This window comes from Podarcis gaigeae, assembly GCF_964106915.1.
Source record: "Podarcis gaigeae genome assembly, chromosome: 6".
Lineage (NCBI taxonomy): Eukaryota > Metazoa > Chordata > Lepidosauria > Squamata > Lacertidae > Podarcis > Podarcis gaigeae.
The window spans coordinates 93007724-93026472 of record NC_139682.1 but is presented as its reverse complement, the minus strand read 5'-3'; the positions used below and the strand labels follow the sequence as shown (position 1 = coordinate 93026472).

At 42.5% G+C, this 18749-nt stretch overlaps 1 protein-coding gene and 1 long non-coding RNA gene across 2 annotated transcripts in view; one reads left to right on the top strand and one right to left on the bottom strand.

Annotated features, from left to right (window-relative positions):
• Positions 1 to 8455: 8455 nt before the first annotated feature.
• The window catches only part of ACBD6 (acyl-CoA binding domain containing 6), a 102258-nt gene continuing 91964 nt past the window's right edge, over positions 8456 to 18749 (bottom strand). The window contains exons 7-8 of the mRNA XM_083743992.1: positions 16910 to 16940; positions 8456 to 9511 (exon numbers count right to left, since the gene is read on the bottom strand). Of these exons, the coding sequence (XP_083600118.1) occupies positions 9357 to 9511; positions 16910 to 16940 (186 nt within the window). The 3' untranslated portion in view covers positions 8456 to 9356. The remainder of the gene's footprint in view (positions 9512 to 16909; positions 16941 to 18749) is intronic.
• Positions 14375 to 15648, top strand: LOC310846908. The gene is made up of 2 exons (XR_014565611.1): positions 14375 to 14508; positions 14610 to 15648. It is a non-coding gene; the product is annotated as an uncharacterized lncRNA (long non-coding RNA).

Genomic DNA, 18749 nt, shown 5'->3' with positions numbered 1-18749 from the left:
ACTATAGTCTTATAGGTAAAGGTAAAGGTACCCCTGCCCGTACGGGCCAGTCTTGACAGACTCTGGGGTTGTGCGCCCATCTCACTCAAGAGGCCAGGGGCCAGCGCTGTCCGGAGACACTTCCGGGTCACGTGGCCAGCGTGACATCGCTGCTCTGGCAAGCCAGAGCCGCACACGGAAACACCATTTACCTTCCCGCTGGTAAGCGGTCCCTATTTATCTACTTGCACCCGGAGGTGCTTTCGAACTGCTAGGTTGGCAGGCGCTGGGACCGAGCAGCGGGAGCGCACCCTGCCGCAGGGATTCGAACCGCCGACCTTTTGATCGGCAAGTCCTAGGCGCTGAGGCTTTAACCCACAGCGCCACCTGTGTCCCTACTATAGTCTTATAGCCCTTCTTAATTACAGTGGTGCCTCGCAAGACGAAATTAATCCGTTCCGCGAGTCTCTTCATCTAGCGGTTTTTTCGTCTTGCGAAGCACGGCTATTAGTGGCTTAGCGGCTCTTAGCGGCTATTAACGGCTTTAAGAAAAAGGAAAAAAACTCGCAAGACGAAGCGTCTTGCGAAGCAAGCCCATAGGGAAATTCGTCTTGTGGAATGACTCAAAAGACGGAAAACTCTTTCGTCTAGCGAGTGTTTCGTTTTGCGAGGCATTCGTCTTGCGGGGCACCACTGTATTTGAGAATCACAGAAAGCTTCTCTTAACGGTGTCTTCTATAAATTGGTTACTGTTTGCAGACATAGCTCAGGGAAGAACTATGTCTTTCCTTGCATTTCCAGACTATATTCACTGAGTAAAAGGAGCAAGGTCACATGAGTGTAACGAGAAGCTGAGAACTGGCCCATGCATAGGTGTTCAATATGTGATTACTTTTTTGTGAATGAGCAGTCACAGAGCACACAGGTAGATCAGTTTTAGCACCTCAAGCACAACGATTGCCAATGAGGTTACACACACAAGTGTACCAGTCTTACACGTGCAAACTCTCAATATTCTGTCCCTGAACCAACAGGGCGGTAGCCAACTATGTCATACCCTGAGTAGACCCACTGAAATATTAGCAATGACTACAACCCATAGAATTGTAGAGTTGGAAGAGACCACAAGTGTCATCTAGTCCGACCCACTGTAATGCAGGATTCTTTTTGGCCAACGTGGGACTCAAACCCACAACTCTGGAGATTATGAGTCTCATGCTCTACCGACTGAGCTATCACACAGTCAAAGCCTAAAAAGAAGCTTTCACTTGCTCTTGTGGGGTTTGGGGGCCTATTTTGAAATCACTGAAGAATGGGACAAGACACAGTAAAATGCTAAAGGAACATAACAGCTTCTCGACCCAAATACATGCTGCCTTTCACTGTGTGAAAGTATGTATGTTTCTCCCTTGGAGAGATTATAGCTGTTAAGGGGAAAAGTGCATATGTAAAGTTTTTAATTCCATGGCAAAAGCTTTCAACATGTTATTGCGAAAAATATAAACAGAACTGAATTAGGTAAGGGATTTCTGCTGACTTCCATAGCTGCCATTCCATAATCAAAACAATCTAATGAAAAAAGACCCTGTAATGTATCTTTTGAAGGTCTCCAGATTAATATTCACTGCTCCTTTTTTTTCCTTTAAGCATTTAATTGGAATTCTGCCTCCACTGTGAAAAATGTTGCCCCTACAAGATTTTGTGGGGGAAAGTGAAGACTGCTTTCTGTTTTATGGAGCTGGTAATAATTTGGAATTGTGTGTCTTGCTTTTTTAAAAAAACTTGTTCAGTTTTGCCAAGCAATGTACACCATGTGAAAGATCACTACTGATCTCATGTAGAATGAGCTCCACATCTCTCCTGACCAGCACTCTGTCTCATTTTCAAACAAAATTTAGAAACATTTCCCTTGAGTCGGTATTTGATTTACCCCCACTACATTTATTAGTGGTAAAAGCGGACAATAAGACCACACAACCCAATGAGGATCAGACTGAAGGTACAAATGACCAAGCCTAAGTCCACTGTGCCACAGCTAAACAATCTCAGTCACACTTCTGACAATATATGCACATTTTCAATATCTTCCTTTAAGACACTGTAACTCTGTAAACTATTTCTATGTCATTTGTTACCATGACCCTTTATAATATCAAGACTAATTCATCTTCATTACTGAATAGCTTTTCTATTTCAATTCAAGTGAGAAAGCAATTATTCCAGTATCAGCCCCACACTCTGCTGAAATCAAGCTGTTTTATCCATATTGGAGCCACAGACTGCAGAACTTAAAATAGGTACAAAAAGGGTTTTTTGCAGGGGGTTTTCATTTTAACTTTCACCCCCCCCCCACAATAATTCATCCTATTCAAGCCTCTCAATATGCAGGTATATGCTTGCACATGTTCATGTATGTGGAGCCAATTACTCTGAACACAAGAGAAATCTCTAGAAGGCATGGGATTCATGCATCAGGCTTTGTTAGAACCATGACAAAAGGAAATGTGGCAATGTTTAGATCACGTATGTGTGAATGTTGTAGGCGTTGGGGCATTCTCTCTCTCTTTTTATAAATAATGAGTAATACATGGCATGCTGATGCCAAAACATAAGTACCTTCAAGCCCTTGTGGTTTCAGTGGGAGAGATACACATGTGCTCAAGTGCCATAGTTCCCTTTAAGTGAAAAGCAAGCCTCTGACTGAAATCAATAATGTCATTTCCCCCCATCATTCTCATTGCCTATATGGCATTATTTCATGCTTTACGCCAGGCTTCCTCAACCTCGGCTCTCCAGATGTTTTGAGACTACAGTTCCCATCATCCCTGGCCACTGGTCCTGCTAGCTAGGGATCATGGGAGTTGTAGGCTAAAAACATCTGGAGGGCCGAGGTTGAGGAAGTCTGCTTTATACTGTCAAGGATTGCACCTGCCCTTCGACCATTTCACCCTCTTCAGTCTTCACAATTCCTTTAGCCCAAAAACAAAAAATAAATCCGCAATGATGGGTTGCCTTTACCCATTTGGGAACAAAAACAAACAACGAAACATACATTGAGGCAAAAATAAGCTTGGGAAGAACAGCAGAAAAACCTATATGTTGTACGAGACAAGAATTTAACTTAGGAGTTTGTTGTGGAGGATACCTTTAAATACATCATGAACTATTCACAAGTGAAAATTACAAGTGTGAGGACAGTGCTAGAAATAATTTGACAAATGTTTTGTTCAAGATGCAATGATACAGAAACAGTAGCAACTGAGAGACCACAAAGAAAACCCGGAACAAACTTTGCATCCTACTGCTGCCCAGCCAAGATCCCTTTAAAATTCTTAGCTTCCACATGGCACAGGTATACTATATTTTGGTTTACAATGTGTTACCAAATCTTTAATGCGGAATTTGGTGCAGCAAAGAATAGGCAGGCTATCAAGTTTGTGAGAATGATGAACATTAATACTGATTTGCTTCTGTGTACTTCATTTTCAATTCCTGGTTACCAACTCCAGCAAAGTCAGTAAGGAATTGTGTGCATCAAGGCTGAATTAACAAAAATCTGCATGCATGCAGATGGTGCTCTGCTCTTTGGCTGGATTCTTTATCTCCATTACATCTTTCCTTCAAGGTTCAAAAGAAATTATATATACGCCCCCACTCAATCAAAGCTCAAGTGTAATAGTCAGAGGGGTAGAATGGACTTATAAACTCTACTGGATGCAAAAGGGCATCTGTGTACATTGATGCCACACCCAGAACACCACTGCTAAGGTATCAACATAGCTACTTTTCTGCAACAATCGCATGTGTATGACAATTTATCGATCTGACAACATCAAATGGGTGAAATGTTTGCCCTTGAAACTTTTATTTAGACGATCAGTTTGCATCCCAGTTTTATTAACCTGATTAAGCATAAGTTATAAACGCTTTGCCATGAAGTGTCTAATAAAGTTTGACATTTTCTGGATGATTTAAGAACATCTGCCTGAAATTGTTCAGATGCAGAGAGAATCATGCATTACTGCATGTTCTTTGCCATCCATGTCTCCTTAATTCCTGAAGAGCTTAGCATAACATTTTACCCGCCTTTGCATAAGGTCTCAGTGTTTTTGACCAGAACTCCTCTTCTATGACTTTAGCTTTCACCTGCACTCTAACGCAGCTAAGGCTGGTATATTTGTGGGAAGGAAATCCATCTTCCTGTTTGGAGCACTGCATTTCAGGACTTGGAAACAGTGCTCAGAGGACTAATTCACAGTTTAGTGTGAACATGTTGTATGTTATGACCTGTTGCTGCAGGGCTTTGGCCATGGCTGAAGCTAAAAAAGAAAAAGCACACCACTGGCATGTTGTCTATTTCACTTGGGTTTGGTTGTTGTCTTTAAAAAGAGAAAGAAAAAAAATGAACAGGATTTGTTCCTAACCGCAACAAGGAAGCAAATAAGGCAAAAGCAGAGGTCAGGATTAGCATATTCACATTGCTTGGTAAACACAATGCTTTCCTAAAGCACATGGGTGACTTCTAGCTAGTGCTGTGGAATAAGAAGGCATTTTTTGTACCTGAAGAGCAGAACACACAGACTGTGTGCATGGTGGTGTCACGAGCTCATCAGGCATTCCATCCAATAGCTTCTCTGTGTAGACATGCAAGCACAGAACTCCTTAGAGGAGGGAAAAGACCAAGAACAAACTCAGCAACTTGGACTCGGTAAAAATGAAGCTGTCCACTTTTTGTTTCTGAATACAGTTTCAAGCAAGAAAAATGACAAGAGCAAGGCTGATGCATTCCTTACACCTCCCTCCCAGTTTGCTCTACCCCACCACGGACAGCTCCCTGCAGTTATACATTTTGTACAGTTCTAAAGCGAAGTCTAAAGAAACCTATTTATTGCCATGTGTCTCTGGAAAAAAACACAAAACAAAACCTGGCAAGTTTCTTCGTATATGCCTCATGTGTGCTGGCATGAGATGTATGTAAAAAAAGAAAGTTCTATGTAAAAATAAATATGAAAAGTTCTTTAGGATTCAAGTGCCTTTTTCTGTGTTGTATCAATAGTTTAAATTAGAGCAACTTTGCTTACAGCACCAACATACTTTCTCCAAGGATCTTTTAAATATATCACATTCACTACACAACTGAAAAGGTTTTAGACAGAGACCAGCACTTAGCACTTGGCTTAAATTGACCCACTAGCAGCTAATCTGTATCTTAGTAGAAATCTAGGACACAGTGAAGCTCTTATTTCTTTTTACAGGATGATATAGACAAATAACCAGCTTACCAACTGGTTACAAGAACTTGCGAAGTGTTTGTGTTCACCCATCCCATCATGCCCATATACAACTCAGACAGCTATGCAATGAGGGATGGATCTGCAGCCTTACATGGATGAAGGAAAAGAGTGTGAAGTTAAGCAGCCCAAGGTATTTGCATTATGACTACAAATTCCATCCTCCAAAGGACGCAGAAGTAAGAGCTGTTAGACAGTGGAATGCTTTCCCTCGAGAGGCTGTGGACTCTCCTTCCTTGGAGGTTTTTATGCAGAGGTTGGATAGCCATCTGTCATGGATGCTTTAGATGATTCCTGCATTGCACTAGATGACACTTCCAACTTTACAATTCTATGATTCTTTGAACATTTAGAGGGCCACAGATTCATCATCCCTGTTCTACAGATTATTTATTCCCCCAAACACCCACTTTCACATCCTCTACAAGGACATATATTTGGTTCCAATCTCAGAAAACACAATCTGGAGCTAGCTAGCTTAATGGGGCCGGCTGACTTTCAACAGACTAATCAACTGACTAATTAGCTTCTGTGTTTAATTTCAATCAAGACTTCCTCGTGTTGAAACACAGATAAGTGATAAAATCTATTACATTATGAGGGTTGGCAGAGATCAGATACTTATTTTCAGATGCCCAAGGTACATAGGTTTATCACCAGAGATACAGTTATCACCATGCAGCAACTGGCTGAATCATACCAGTCCATACAACCATTTTTTAAAAAGAGAAGCATGATGCTTTTCTATTCTCAGAGGCGGGCGGTTTTGTTTTGTTGTTGTTGGTGATGATCCTCATATACTGATGCACATTTTACCACAGCTGTCACTATTACTAAATTTTATTTGGGCTCTAATGTGGAATTTCTTTCCACATTTTTTGTTAATCACTTGTGCTCTTGGCAGTATGTGATCTGGCCATGGAATCTTTAGAGAATCAGAGTACAGGTTTTCTCCCACCCTGAACTCATACAAGGTGATAACCCCCCCCCCTCTCTCTCTCTCTCCTCTCTCTCTCTCTCTCTCTCTCTCTCTCTCTCACACACACACACACACACACACACGACAAAGACACATAATCCTACAGAAGCAGAAACAGAATTAAGCATCAAGTCATCAAACCTTCCCCAGTGACTCTCAAAGTGTTTGCTTCCATTCTGGTCAGAGAGCTACTTGCTAGACATCCAGTTCTGTGAGTCAAGAAAACGGACCAATTTTCTTTTCAGGGAATTCTAAACTTTATCAGCCTTTGAAGCTCAGACTTCAGAGATACTGGGCCAAGGAACACTCTGAAGCTGCGTATCTGGGCTCTTCATATACACCATGTTGGCTTTATGCATTTTAATCATTTTAACATTTAATGCTTCTCAATTAAAGTGATTTCCTGGAGTAGATGCCAGGCTTAGTTTGAATATGCATTAACCATTTTCAGTATCGGTAGTTAAAGGCACCAGAGGATTTAAACAGCAATCCAGGGGGCTGTTTGGGAAAAGGTTTGGCTGAATAAAGCAGATTATAAACAATAATATATGCCTTCTCGGTTTTTTTCTTCTTTTTTGGAAGGGCTCCAACTTCACAAACAGTCCTAAAGTGCTATAAACATATTCAGGCCTAAGCTCTGAGCTCTGCAAATGTACTTTGTGAAAGGTGTGGGCGCTGCAGCTTGCCACTTTGCATCTGGGCACGCAGCAAGCATGTGTTATTTTGGGAGAGCTTTTTAGTACACAAGATGTCCATCAGAGAGAACTTCCCTTCAAAATATTAAAATGCCAGAAAGGATAACCTTCAGTACGAAAGAATAAATAAATCCTAGCTACTGGGCAAAGTGGCTGCTACTGTGGTGCCAAGGGACCACAGAAAGGTGACTGTTATGCTCTTCAGTGTTTGCCAACTTCTCCACAGCACAATTCCAAAACTGATGACTGATTTTACGAATTTGCCAACCGTGCAGCAGTGACCATACTTTTCATGCCCTTCTCAATGCACCAAAATGTAGCTGTCACAATACCTTAGCTGAACAATGCTTCCAGCAAACATATCTTTGGATCTAGTCTCCATGAGAAGAAGAAGAACTCAAACATTTTTTTGGTGTGGGAGAAGAGATTTAACATGGGACTGCTAATTCAACTAAGAGTCTTGTCTGCCATAAAGATGGCTGTATGCAAATATAGGTGATAAACATGCCCAGTTCTGAGAAAAGGCTAGTCTGTTCTGACAGATTGTTATGTGTCCATCACTCTTATTTGTGTATGTTTTTCAGGCAACTGTACAACCTTGCAAAGAAATAATAAAAATGTGGTTTAAAATGCACATCACAGGGGTGGGTGCTGAGTGGGGAGGAAACCCCTTAGCAAACAAGATGGAAAATGAGCTTGCCCAGTCATCTTTGGACAGGCAGCAACAGGCAAAGGTAACCTGAGCAATGGCAAGAGGTAGGCACAAAGACAGAGCCACTACCATTCCATTATGAAAGATGAAACTGGGAGTAATATAGGTGTCCACCACTGCCTACATTTCATCTTCTCCGATTTATGTTCTTTAAAGCTTTGCAACCTCGTCTACACCAACCATTTCCAGTAGCATCTACACAAATACTAAAATATTTTCAGTGTAGACACAGCAGCAGTGAAGAAGTACAATGGACCTGTAACTTACTTGTACAGTGACAGAGAATGAGGGCGTAGCTGAACACTCCTATCAGTCCTAAAGGATGAAATTCTTGCAATGTTATTTATTTCTTGTGCATGTTCAGTCAGCCAGTGGACACTGGTGGATACTACAAAGTTACCAGCATACTTACTCACTTTGCATGCCAGAGAAAAGCTTTCCTCTCTTCTGATTTTCTTTCCGCAGAGAAGTTTCTACCATACCAACTCCTCAAACTGTTCTAGCAATCCAAGTACTATAAACTGTAAGCTGCAAATCAGTAATACTTTTCTTCCTCTCTTTCTGGATTCGCAGTCATTTAATATTTGATTTCATACTGCCTTTCAAAGATGCTTTAGTCTTCACAGTTTTTTAAATAGCTCCGTCGGTTCTCTTTCAGTAACTCTAGAACATGAGGTGATCATGACAGAACAATTAAAAACACCCAAAGTAACACTCCAGAATGTTCAACACAAAATCATGCTGCCGTTTGTGCAACTGATTTCACATGAAAGGAAGAAAAAGAGCAATTCAGAAACAATTATTTGTCATCTTTTATCGTGCAAGACAGTATTTTACAGAGACAGAGGGACACACACACAAAGGACACTCCCATCAGTTCTCAGTCTCAAAGCAGTAGCTCAGTCTCCATGTTTTGCCTTTTTGATCTTCAGGCGCCAGTAGGAAAACCCTCAATTCTCACATCTTAGATAACTCCATTGCTTCCATTACCCAATTCAAGGAAGTAGCAGTAGGGATACAGGACTAAAAAGTGAAATCTGTCATGGGAAGATCAGCTTTGTAAAGATGCTCATTTCTCCCCACCCCTTGCCCATCAGCTAGACTTTCCCTTCTTACTAGTAACTTGCATTTTGGAAAAGAGCAGATAAGTCTTGCAATTCAATCCTGTCCATATTTACTCGAGAAAACAAATCCCACAGAGGAGGCTTGCTCCTGAGTAGGCACATACAGGATTGCATTCATAATATAGTTGCTCCCTTAGTTAGCCTCTAGATTCATGATGAAACTCTGCTTTATGCAAACTGAGCCTCAGGCTGCACAAGGAGTGCAATGCTTGTGACCTATCAAAGAGGAAAGATCCCATCAGCCATGCTTGGCGCCCACCAGAAGCAGAGTAGAGCTGTTCCTTTTTAATTTGGGGCTACAAAAACAGGGGTCTGTCAAGCAAATGACAAGTCACAACCTATGGTTGGGGCTCTGTTGTGCCAGGCAGGCAACACAGATACGCAGGCCTGCGTTGTTCAGTGCAATATTGCAGTGCTCTGTTTTCTGCTCCCAGAAATAAGCTTCTTTGCTCTGCAGATTCCAGTCTCCATACATCATGCATATTGATTATGTGGACATAGGATGATTTTATTGCAGTTTTTCGTCCGTTTTGAGAGCCCTGGGCTGGGGCTACCTGCACTTCCTTGGCCTTTCGATCAAGCTTTGCTAGCCGTGTGCTCCTGCAGCATGGAGGTGATCACTTTACAGTCCGTTACCTCCTCAGGCAAGTAGCCCTCTGTGTCCCGAAGAGTAGGGTCAGCTCCAGACTCCAGGAGCAGTTTCACAATGTCAGAAAACTCACAGGTGGAAGCTAGAGGGGAAAGGGCAGAAAAAAACCAAAGGTTACTTTTAAGTGGCTTGCAGAACATTTGGTGAGTGGTGTGTTTCAGAATTGCAGAAGCAAAGAGTTTTAAAGCCAAATGGAAAAAGAAGTTGGCAAAGCAGAGAAAACTCTGCTGAAGATTGATATTCCACATTCTATCGACATGCCTAAGAACCACTATTTCAGTTTCTTAAAATGTATGTCAGGTCACAGTTTTGACAGTAGTTAGTAAGGAATGATTACTTGGATCTCGATTTATTACTAGAAAGGATTGGGATAAAAGTCTGAATCTTGGAACATGAAAAAAAACCAACTAACAGAGCTCAATCTTGGAGAACACTATGGCACCTCTGCTATTAACTATAGATATTACAGCAGAATTACTTCACAGGTAGCCAGGAAAACATAGCTTGCTGAAACGAAAGAGGAGGAGGATGGAAGAGATGCAGGATATTAAATTTAAATCGTAACCTTTCAGAGGAAACACGAGACCAACCTTGACTCTGACATTTCCTGACTTTTGAGCAATCTAAAAAATGGAATTATTTTACCAGACCATTAACACATTTTTTTTAAGGCTCACCCTTATAAAAAGACAAATTGCAGGTAAGACATTTCAGGGCGTGAAAAATTTTCTAGGCAAAGGGGGGACATCTTCTGCAGGCACAGTGGCAATTGTGGCGCATAATGTCTCAATGCTGCCATCACCCACAACTCATGACCTGCAGCCTTAGGAAGAAGTGGCTAAGACATCAAGGCCTTCCAAAAGAGGTAGTAAAGCAGTGTGTCCCCCCCCCCCCCAGCAGATGCCTTTTGACTCTGAATGGTTTCTGAGTTGTTTGCAAATATGCCACATAATACTTCCGGCTATAGACAAAACTGCTACTTTTTCTGGATTCATAAAGGTTCATGGAACCACCTAGCATTCATAACTCTGATGGCAAAGGCCGTGTCCCATGAGTATCCCTCCATTAGTGGCTTCATAGCTTGTGGAACAGAAGGCTGACTGTAGCAGCTGATATGATGCATCTGATAGTCTTCTTCTGCCCATTTTTTGGACATGTCTGCCTGATTTACAGGGGACACGAGGTGAATGAAGCAGGAAGGGAGACCACTTGGCCGAAACCTACCGATTGCAGCATAGATAATTTTACTCTCATGGCAACCTCCTGTTTTTCAGCATCTGCCTTTGGCTGGGGATTGAATGTGGGTGAGCAGCTTTAAAAACTAAACTGGGCAACTGAAATAATGAATGATATCGGGCAAACCGGCATGAAAAATATCTTAGAATCCAAGTCATTGTGGCTGTCAACTTAAGGAAGTTCAGATGCCCCTTCCATCCTTCCCCAAGCAGCACATTGTGCCCCCACAAAGTCTCTCTGTAGGGTTAAGGGGCGCCTTAGGAACCATGTAGAATGGCCCTGTATTGGGTTTGGATCCTAAGATCTAATTTAAGGGAGCCCACTGAAGGAAAGTTTCTGTCTCTTCTTGACAGTAGCCCCTGCACCCCACCCTAGATTGTTTGAGGCCTCTTGTCTCCTCCCTGAAAGGCTTTCGGCAGAGGATTGCAAGTGCACTCTGTATGTTAACTTATCTTGTGATCCAAGGCACTGTAAGTATCTCCCATGCAAATTTCCCTGTGCTAGCATTATTTGGAAGGACATGGGATGGGAGAGTAAAACTCCATCCAGGCTACTGCTATGTAAAAACTGGCTCTGCATTGATCTTTATTTGAATTTGAGCAGTAGATGAGCACTGATTTCTTCACAAAGAAACTGGAATGAAATTTCAACAGCACTTTTCCTGTAGAGGTGATTAATATGATTCTATTCTCTCCTTCCTTAAAATAGAGAAGTAGGAAGTAGAACACTAAAGAGGCTTCCAATTGCCAAAGAGATGAGATGCAAAAATATTACAAATCAGAATTTGCCTGTAGTCCTGGAGAAAAGACGGGAAGACTGTGATGCATTAGAGCCAGGAATATTAAGTGAAATGTTGTACAATAGGTTTGTGTATTGTAGCTCACACTGGATAGAATTATGAATTGCACACTAGACTAATGTAACACCATAGGCCCACTCTCCCTCACACTGGAGAGGAAGCCTTTGCTTAACCTGAAAGCATGATGGCTTTGGCTGGAAGATTTACCCGAAAGCAACTTTGTAACTGAAATTTCCAGTGGGAGCTAAACCTTCAAGAAGCCTCTCTGTTGAACACTAATTACTGTTTTTAATTATATTTCAAATCAGCACATTAGTGGTGTACTTCTTTTTGCAATTAGGTGTAGTAATTAGAAATGTTTGAATGTTTTGTTGCCTTCCTCAGCTGACACAGGGGGGGAGAGGAAGCAAAGGTTTAATTAAAATAGGACAGCGGCACATTTGGAGGTTATTTAAAGAACAATTTTAGCATTTTAGGAGCTTATGCTAGGCAAAAAATCATTTATCTGTCTGGGCTGGAGCTGCTAAGCACATCTGGCAAAAAGCTCTCAAACCAAATACTCCAGGATCTTGCAAGCCAAGGCTTGTGTTAGTCTCGTGCGTAGGATTGTGCCCCATTCCCCATGTGAAGACAACCCAGACGGCTTCCCGAACTACCTACCCGCCACCTTCCACCTACCCGCCACCTACCTTCCACCTACCCGCCACCTTGGGCAGCAAAACAAAATTGCCCCTGTGAGACAGGAATACACAGATGACCAACAAGAAGCTGTGCCTTTCCTCAGAGTCAGCGAGGGAGTGACAGGATGAACTGTGTAGTCCTACTGCCCTGGCAACAGGGAAGCAACCCATCTACAGGACATCTTCCGAGAAGCTAGGAAACTTCCTCATTACTTGGTGGTACAATATAAGGCAGAAAAGGGTGGGAGATCTTTGTTCCACTTCTGAAAGAAAAAGCTAACCAGGTGTAGAACTAGGCTGGTTAAGCCCCTCCCTGCCAGAGGCTGTTTTTAAGCCCACATGTTGGGCGTAGGGTTGCTTAAATGTGCTTTACCTAGTATAGATTTATCAGCTGCTTAACAGCTCAAAACCAGGGAAGGGACCAATATTATACCCCTGCCCGCAAACAGACCGTTCTGGGTCTCTCTTTTTTAGGAGATGCCGTATTACTCATCTCCAGTAGAAGCAGCTGAACGGTTAAAACAGATCAGGGCTTACTGATCCCACCACACTAAAAGAAGCCACAATGCTATTCTTCAAATTAAGGGCCAAACGCTTGGGTAGAGCCAAAGGTTTTCTGCCTGGTGCCAAAAAATAAGGCATGCTTGCCTGGGGAGAGCATTCCACAAGTGGGTTGTCAGCACCAAAAAGGCAAGGTCTTATGTTACTACCCCCCAAACCTCCCATGGAAGGGTAGCAGATGAAGAAGGGCCTCAGATGATGATCACAGGGTCCAGGTTGGTTCATGTGGGGAGAAGTAGTTCTTGGGTCTTGAGCCACATAAGGCTCTTTGAACCAACACATTGAATTGAGCCAGCAAGCAATTTGGTAGCTAGTGCAGTTGTGCCAGAATCAATGGTACATGCTAAGAATGTCCTGCGCTGGGCAACAAATTGGTGAAGTTGCTTGGAAACCAATCTCCTGGAAAGGCTGTAATGGAAGGAACCCTGAACAAGAAGAATGGTCCAGGCCCAATAGAGAGATCTGTGCAATCTGAAGTCTGACCCATGCTTTTGTGAACACCATGCTATGCTTAGCGGAATACTGACAAATTTCCATGTGCTGGGAGTTCTAGGAAGAGATGAGAACACAAGGGTCTTATTAAATGCTTGGAGGAATTCTCAGGTGGGTTCAAGAACGATCCAAGATGTCATTTCTCATAGTGAGGGGCCCTTGGAAATCTGTGCGCTTTCAAAAATGGGTTGAAAAACACGAGAACCTACTTCACATGAAAAGGCAGAGCACGCAAGGTGGCCCAATTGATAGCGCATTTTGATTTGGATTTGGATTCAATCCTCCATTCTTCCACAGGCATAACTGGCGACCTTGTGCAAATCATTCTCTAAACACTGCAGTTTTAGATTTATGAAAATGTAAGTAAAAGTGACCTACTTCATAGGATTGTGGCAAGGAGGGAAGAGATTGGAGAGACTGCACGGCGTATTAGAATTACTATATTGGCGATAAATAGATCTTGGTGGTAGTAGGAACCTTTACAGCTGACAAAATTAATTATGGTTGGGATCAGCCCATAAAAAGAGGCAGGTACAACCTTAAAGATGCACAACTCAATCCTTGACATGTTTACTTGGAATCCCCTCCCACTGTGTTCAAGGGGCCTTACTCCAAGTACAATGGCAGAAGACTGCAGCCTTCATTGATTAATCAGCAAGGGAAATTTTTAAATCAGTATGGCTACAAGTTAATAGCTCTTTTTTCAGCTCTTTTGGTTCCAGGGTTACCATAAAAGGGAAAATATTAAAAGATTGCATTTTGTTCTAACAATGAGTGGCATTTTATATAGTTTCTTTCAGCATTGTATAAAATAACCTATATTAAAATTGTGCTAACATTTCGTTTATTTTAATCAATGCCATTTTAACCAGTTGACAGCCCAAAACGAGCAAGCATTAAGTAGTGGCAGGGTAGTTATCTCAATTATATTTCCAAACAAACCAAAACAAAGAAAGCCAGACATTAATCCAGCCTCCAAATGTCACCATCTTTCAACAGGAGCCTCCATAGTAAGTAAAGTGGGGGCAGCTGCAGCACTACTTGAAAATAGCCCCCTTGCTTCTACAACAATGGCACCAGGGATCCTTTACAAACGGAGGTGCAGTGTGGACAGATATTTGGCATTTCTGAGGAGGGGCCCAAAGTGAGACAATGTGTTGCCACTGCACCGGGAAACCCAAGAGGGCCTCAAGCCCACCTCTAAAGAGTGCAAAACTTCCCCTGGAGATTAGAACAGCTGTTGGATTTACAGCACATCCTGGGAACGTCTATTTATCAAGCACCAGGGAGGCAGCCCTGACACAGGCACAGGTGAAGATGAATTTTCATTCAGCACAGTTTGCCTTCCAAGTCCATTAATCCTCAGGGTTTTCATGATGGATTTCTCCTTTTATTATTTATTTTCACTCCAGCATCCCCTCCCACTGCCCTGCACCAGCGCAAAAAGAGCAGAGCAGATGGTGTTTCAACGAGGAAGAAAGAACCCGGGAGGATACAGAGAGCCAGCCCACGCTACAGTCAGGTGACTTCAAGTCCAAGGAGAAACCTTGATTTCCTCTGGGAGACACAGAGCCAATCGTTTGAACATTCCCTGAGGGAAACAAGTGTGTGCATGGGGGGGAAGCGGCAGGGAGGGGGGGAGAGAAGGTCTTAAAGAGGGAATTTAAGGCTAGCAAGCCATTCATGGGGGAGACCACACACATCCTAGCCTTTTCAAAGACACAGTGCTAGTGCTGACTATTCAGTGACAGGGGCACCAATAACCAGAAGATATTGGACGGAAGGGGGTGGGTCCCTTTAGGCAGACCATTTGAGGGTAACATACTGGGGAGCTGTCCTTCATTTAACCTCCGAATGGCTCTGACCCGTGTTTAATCAGAACAAACCAGGATTTATAACCCATCTAAGGATGCGGCTTGACACTTTCTGTAATCACAAGAGCTGCTGAGGCAAGGACAGCTGTCAGGCCAAACATCCTCATCAAAAGATAGATAAACTCAGATTCTATTTCACCATCCTTACTGTAAAGGGATTTTGCTAACTACTTGGTTTGTTGTACAGCTGCAGCAAAGGGGGGGGGGGGATGCCCATAGACAAGAGGTTTGTGTCTACAATCAAGTCTTGGTTACAACGAATGACTTTATTATGCAGTCCAAGGAATGAATAAATAAATAAATAAGGATTTTTCAGGAGGGCGCTGGCCTGAGCAAGTCACAATGATTAATTGAACAAACAAGATATTGTCAGGCTTCAAGTAATGTTTGATTAGTGCTATTGGAGGTGGTAACAAAGAAAACAGGATACAAGGATACAGGCAGTGAACTCAAACAGTAAGAACCCAACATTGTTCCTTGCTGATAAACAACAGACACCCCTTGGGTGTTATTAGCCACATCAGATTTTATTATACCAAATGGACAATAAAAGGAAATACAAGCAATCTGTCTCAAACAACAGAAGACTCCTCTGAATTCTTGGAATACACTTTTTTTCACTATAAAATGTTTCTGAATAATAAAACTGCATAATGGAATTCAGTGAAAACAGGCCCGGTCAATCTAATGACATCCCGCTCCCTGTTACTACCTTATTTGGAGGGGAGAATATGGTTTTGTTTCCTGGCGTGGAACGTTATTACACATATATTTGCACATACCCTCATAAGTCTTCAGCTGTCTAGATTCTATTACAAAATTAAAAGCAAACTAATGAGAAGCATTAGATGAATATTCAAGTCAATAGAATGCTGTAGCTTATTTTGACCTATCTTTTCTGACAATACCTTTACTCAACTTTGTATTTAAGCACTCACAAAGGAAGCCTCCTCCTCTGGACCCAACAGAGAAACACAGTGAACTGCTGTGGAGGGATGAAGCAGTCTGCTACTCCTTTGCCAGTTCACAGCAGGCTAGTAAAACATTTTGTAGGCTAGTAATTTTGCAGACTTATTCACGAGGCTGACTTATCTGGAAAGACCAGAGGAGGGTGACCAGAATGGCAAAGGGTCTAGAAACCAAGTCCTATGACAAATCATTGGAAGAGCGATATGCTTTGCCTGGAGAAGCTTCAGGGGAGACATGGAAGCAGTCTTCATATATCTGAAAGGCTGTCATGCAGAAGATGAGGCAGGCTTTCCCTCTGTTGTCTTAGTGGGAAAGTCTAGAACAATGGGTGGAAACTGAAGGGAAGTGGATTTTGGCTAAAGATTCAGGAAAAACCTCTTAATGGTAAGAGCTGTTCAACAGGAGAACAGATTGGCTTGGGAGGTGGGCAGGCTCTCCTTAGCTGGAGGTGTTTAAACAGGCAGGACAGCCATATGACAGGGGTGCTATTGTTGCATCCTGCACTACAAATCCTGCACTGAGCAGCGGGTTAGAATAGTTGTCCTCAAAGATTCCTTCTAACTCTATGATTCTATTTTAGAGGCTGACTGAGTTTAAGTTACCAAAAGATCCATTAAAAAAACAAAACACCTATGGTATTTGAAGCCATTTCCCTCATTCATGCAATATTATTATTCACTTTGTAGCAGGCTTAAAGGAGATAAAGTTAAGAGTCTTAGCTTGGAAAGCAATGTTTCCTGGTTTGAACAACTTATTACAAGTTGTTAAGCAGGCCTTTACTTCTGTTACGTGTAGCTGTCTTGGGTATCATTTATTCACTCTACCAGATAATGTAGGTTAATAGGCAAATATGCTCACTCACTGCTTACCGTAATGCAATGCTGTTTGGCCTTCATCATCCTGGGGGGAAAAGAGAGAACTAGATTTAGTTTTATCCACACATATGCATTTTTAAAGAAAGCCATGATTTTCTCTATTTCTTGGGTAAAATCGTACAGGGAACATCGCCATGCCACATTGAGAACAGCTTCACTGGCTCCCTGTCTGTTTCTATGAGCAATTGAGAGTGCTGGTTTTAACCTTTGAAGCCCTAAACCTTTTGGGACCCAAGTCCCTTATGGATCACCTTTTCCCACAAGGGCCTCTCTGCATATTAAAGGCAATCCCCTAAGACTCAAGAGATTAGACCAGGCTTCCTCAACCTCGGCCCTCCAGATGTTTTGAGACTACAATTCCCAGCATCCCTGACCACTGGTCCTGCTAGCTAGGGATCATGGGAGTTGTAGGCTGAAAACATCTGGAGAGCCGAGGTTGAGGAAGCCAGGATTAGACTTTTTCCAATGGAGGCATCCCATCTTTGGAACTCTTCCCCCAGAGAGACTCACCTGGCACAAAGTTTGTTCTCTTTTTGACACCAACATCTTTTTATTATTGCAGGCACTTAAAATAATTTATTCATGCTGGCATGCTTTATTGTTACGGTTTATCATTTTATAGACTTTATCGCTTATAGGTTTTGACTGTCTCTGTAAACTGTCCTGTGAATTCTTTTCCTGATTGAACAACAGGGTGTAAAATATAAAAAACAAAATAAAATGCCACTTGACTTACATTCCTGTGCATAATTTGTTTAATGAGATACAAAATCTGCAGCTAAAATTTACAGTAGAGATGATTTTAGCTGAATCCTTATCTTTTCAACATGGGTGATAGTGACAAACAGATCTGCTTAAACCCAAGTGACACAAGCAACACAGGTGATGCAGTACTGTAGCTGGAGCAGCCCCAGCTTTTGTGGGGACTAGGATAACTTTTTGCTCCCCCATGTTCTTACACATTGGCTGTTAAAGAGCCCCTGCCTCCTCCTTGGCTAAAGAGTAATTGAAGCCTGTGTGGTAGAGCTGAACCCAAGGCCTCACACCAGGTTCTTGCTTCACCACCCCCCAAACAGACAGCAGGGTTCCCTGCAACTTGGCACTTGATACCCACTGACCCACCGGTGCTAAAACTCTTAACAGATCTTTGAACCACAGCCTCAAGCTCAACATTCATAGAATAGGTTGCAAGGTGCTGGGCTGTGCGACCTTACATTGACATGGGTCTTGAAACAACCTCCTCACCATCAGAACCTGGTTCACTTACAGGCCTGAATGAAGCAAAACAAGAGGCAAAGCCTCAAAGAGGAGTTGGAAGACACATTTATGAACAATAATCGTCTTAGGCTTCAATCCAATACAGGCAGTGGGCATTTTAGGTGCGTCCAATTGACAAGAGATCAATGACACACAGGTCCTTTTGGACCCAGAAGAGGGTGGAACAGGGGCACGGCAGAGCATGGTTATGCACACTCCATGGACATGCGTGGGGGCCAGGAACGAAATGGTCACCACCTGTACATACTTATCTGGAAGCAAGTCCTTTTGAACTCAAAGCACTCTGAAAGGAGATAGAACCTTAATCTTGAGCCCCAGTGGATGATTATCAATCACCAAAATATGTTGGGTATTTTGGTTTTCCTAAGCCTTTACATGTCTATAAAGACTGAACTTTCAGTATTGTTTTTATTTTTGGTTTTTCCCCTCAGTGCTGCTCTGTTTCGACCATCTTCTTAGCCAGACAAGCTTTTGACATCAAGGGTGCCATTTAGATCAACTTGGGGCCCTCTAGGTGCTGTTAATTCCCAGCCAGTTTAGTCCAATGGTCAGAGAT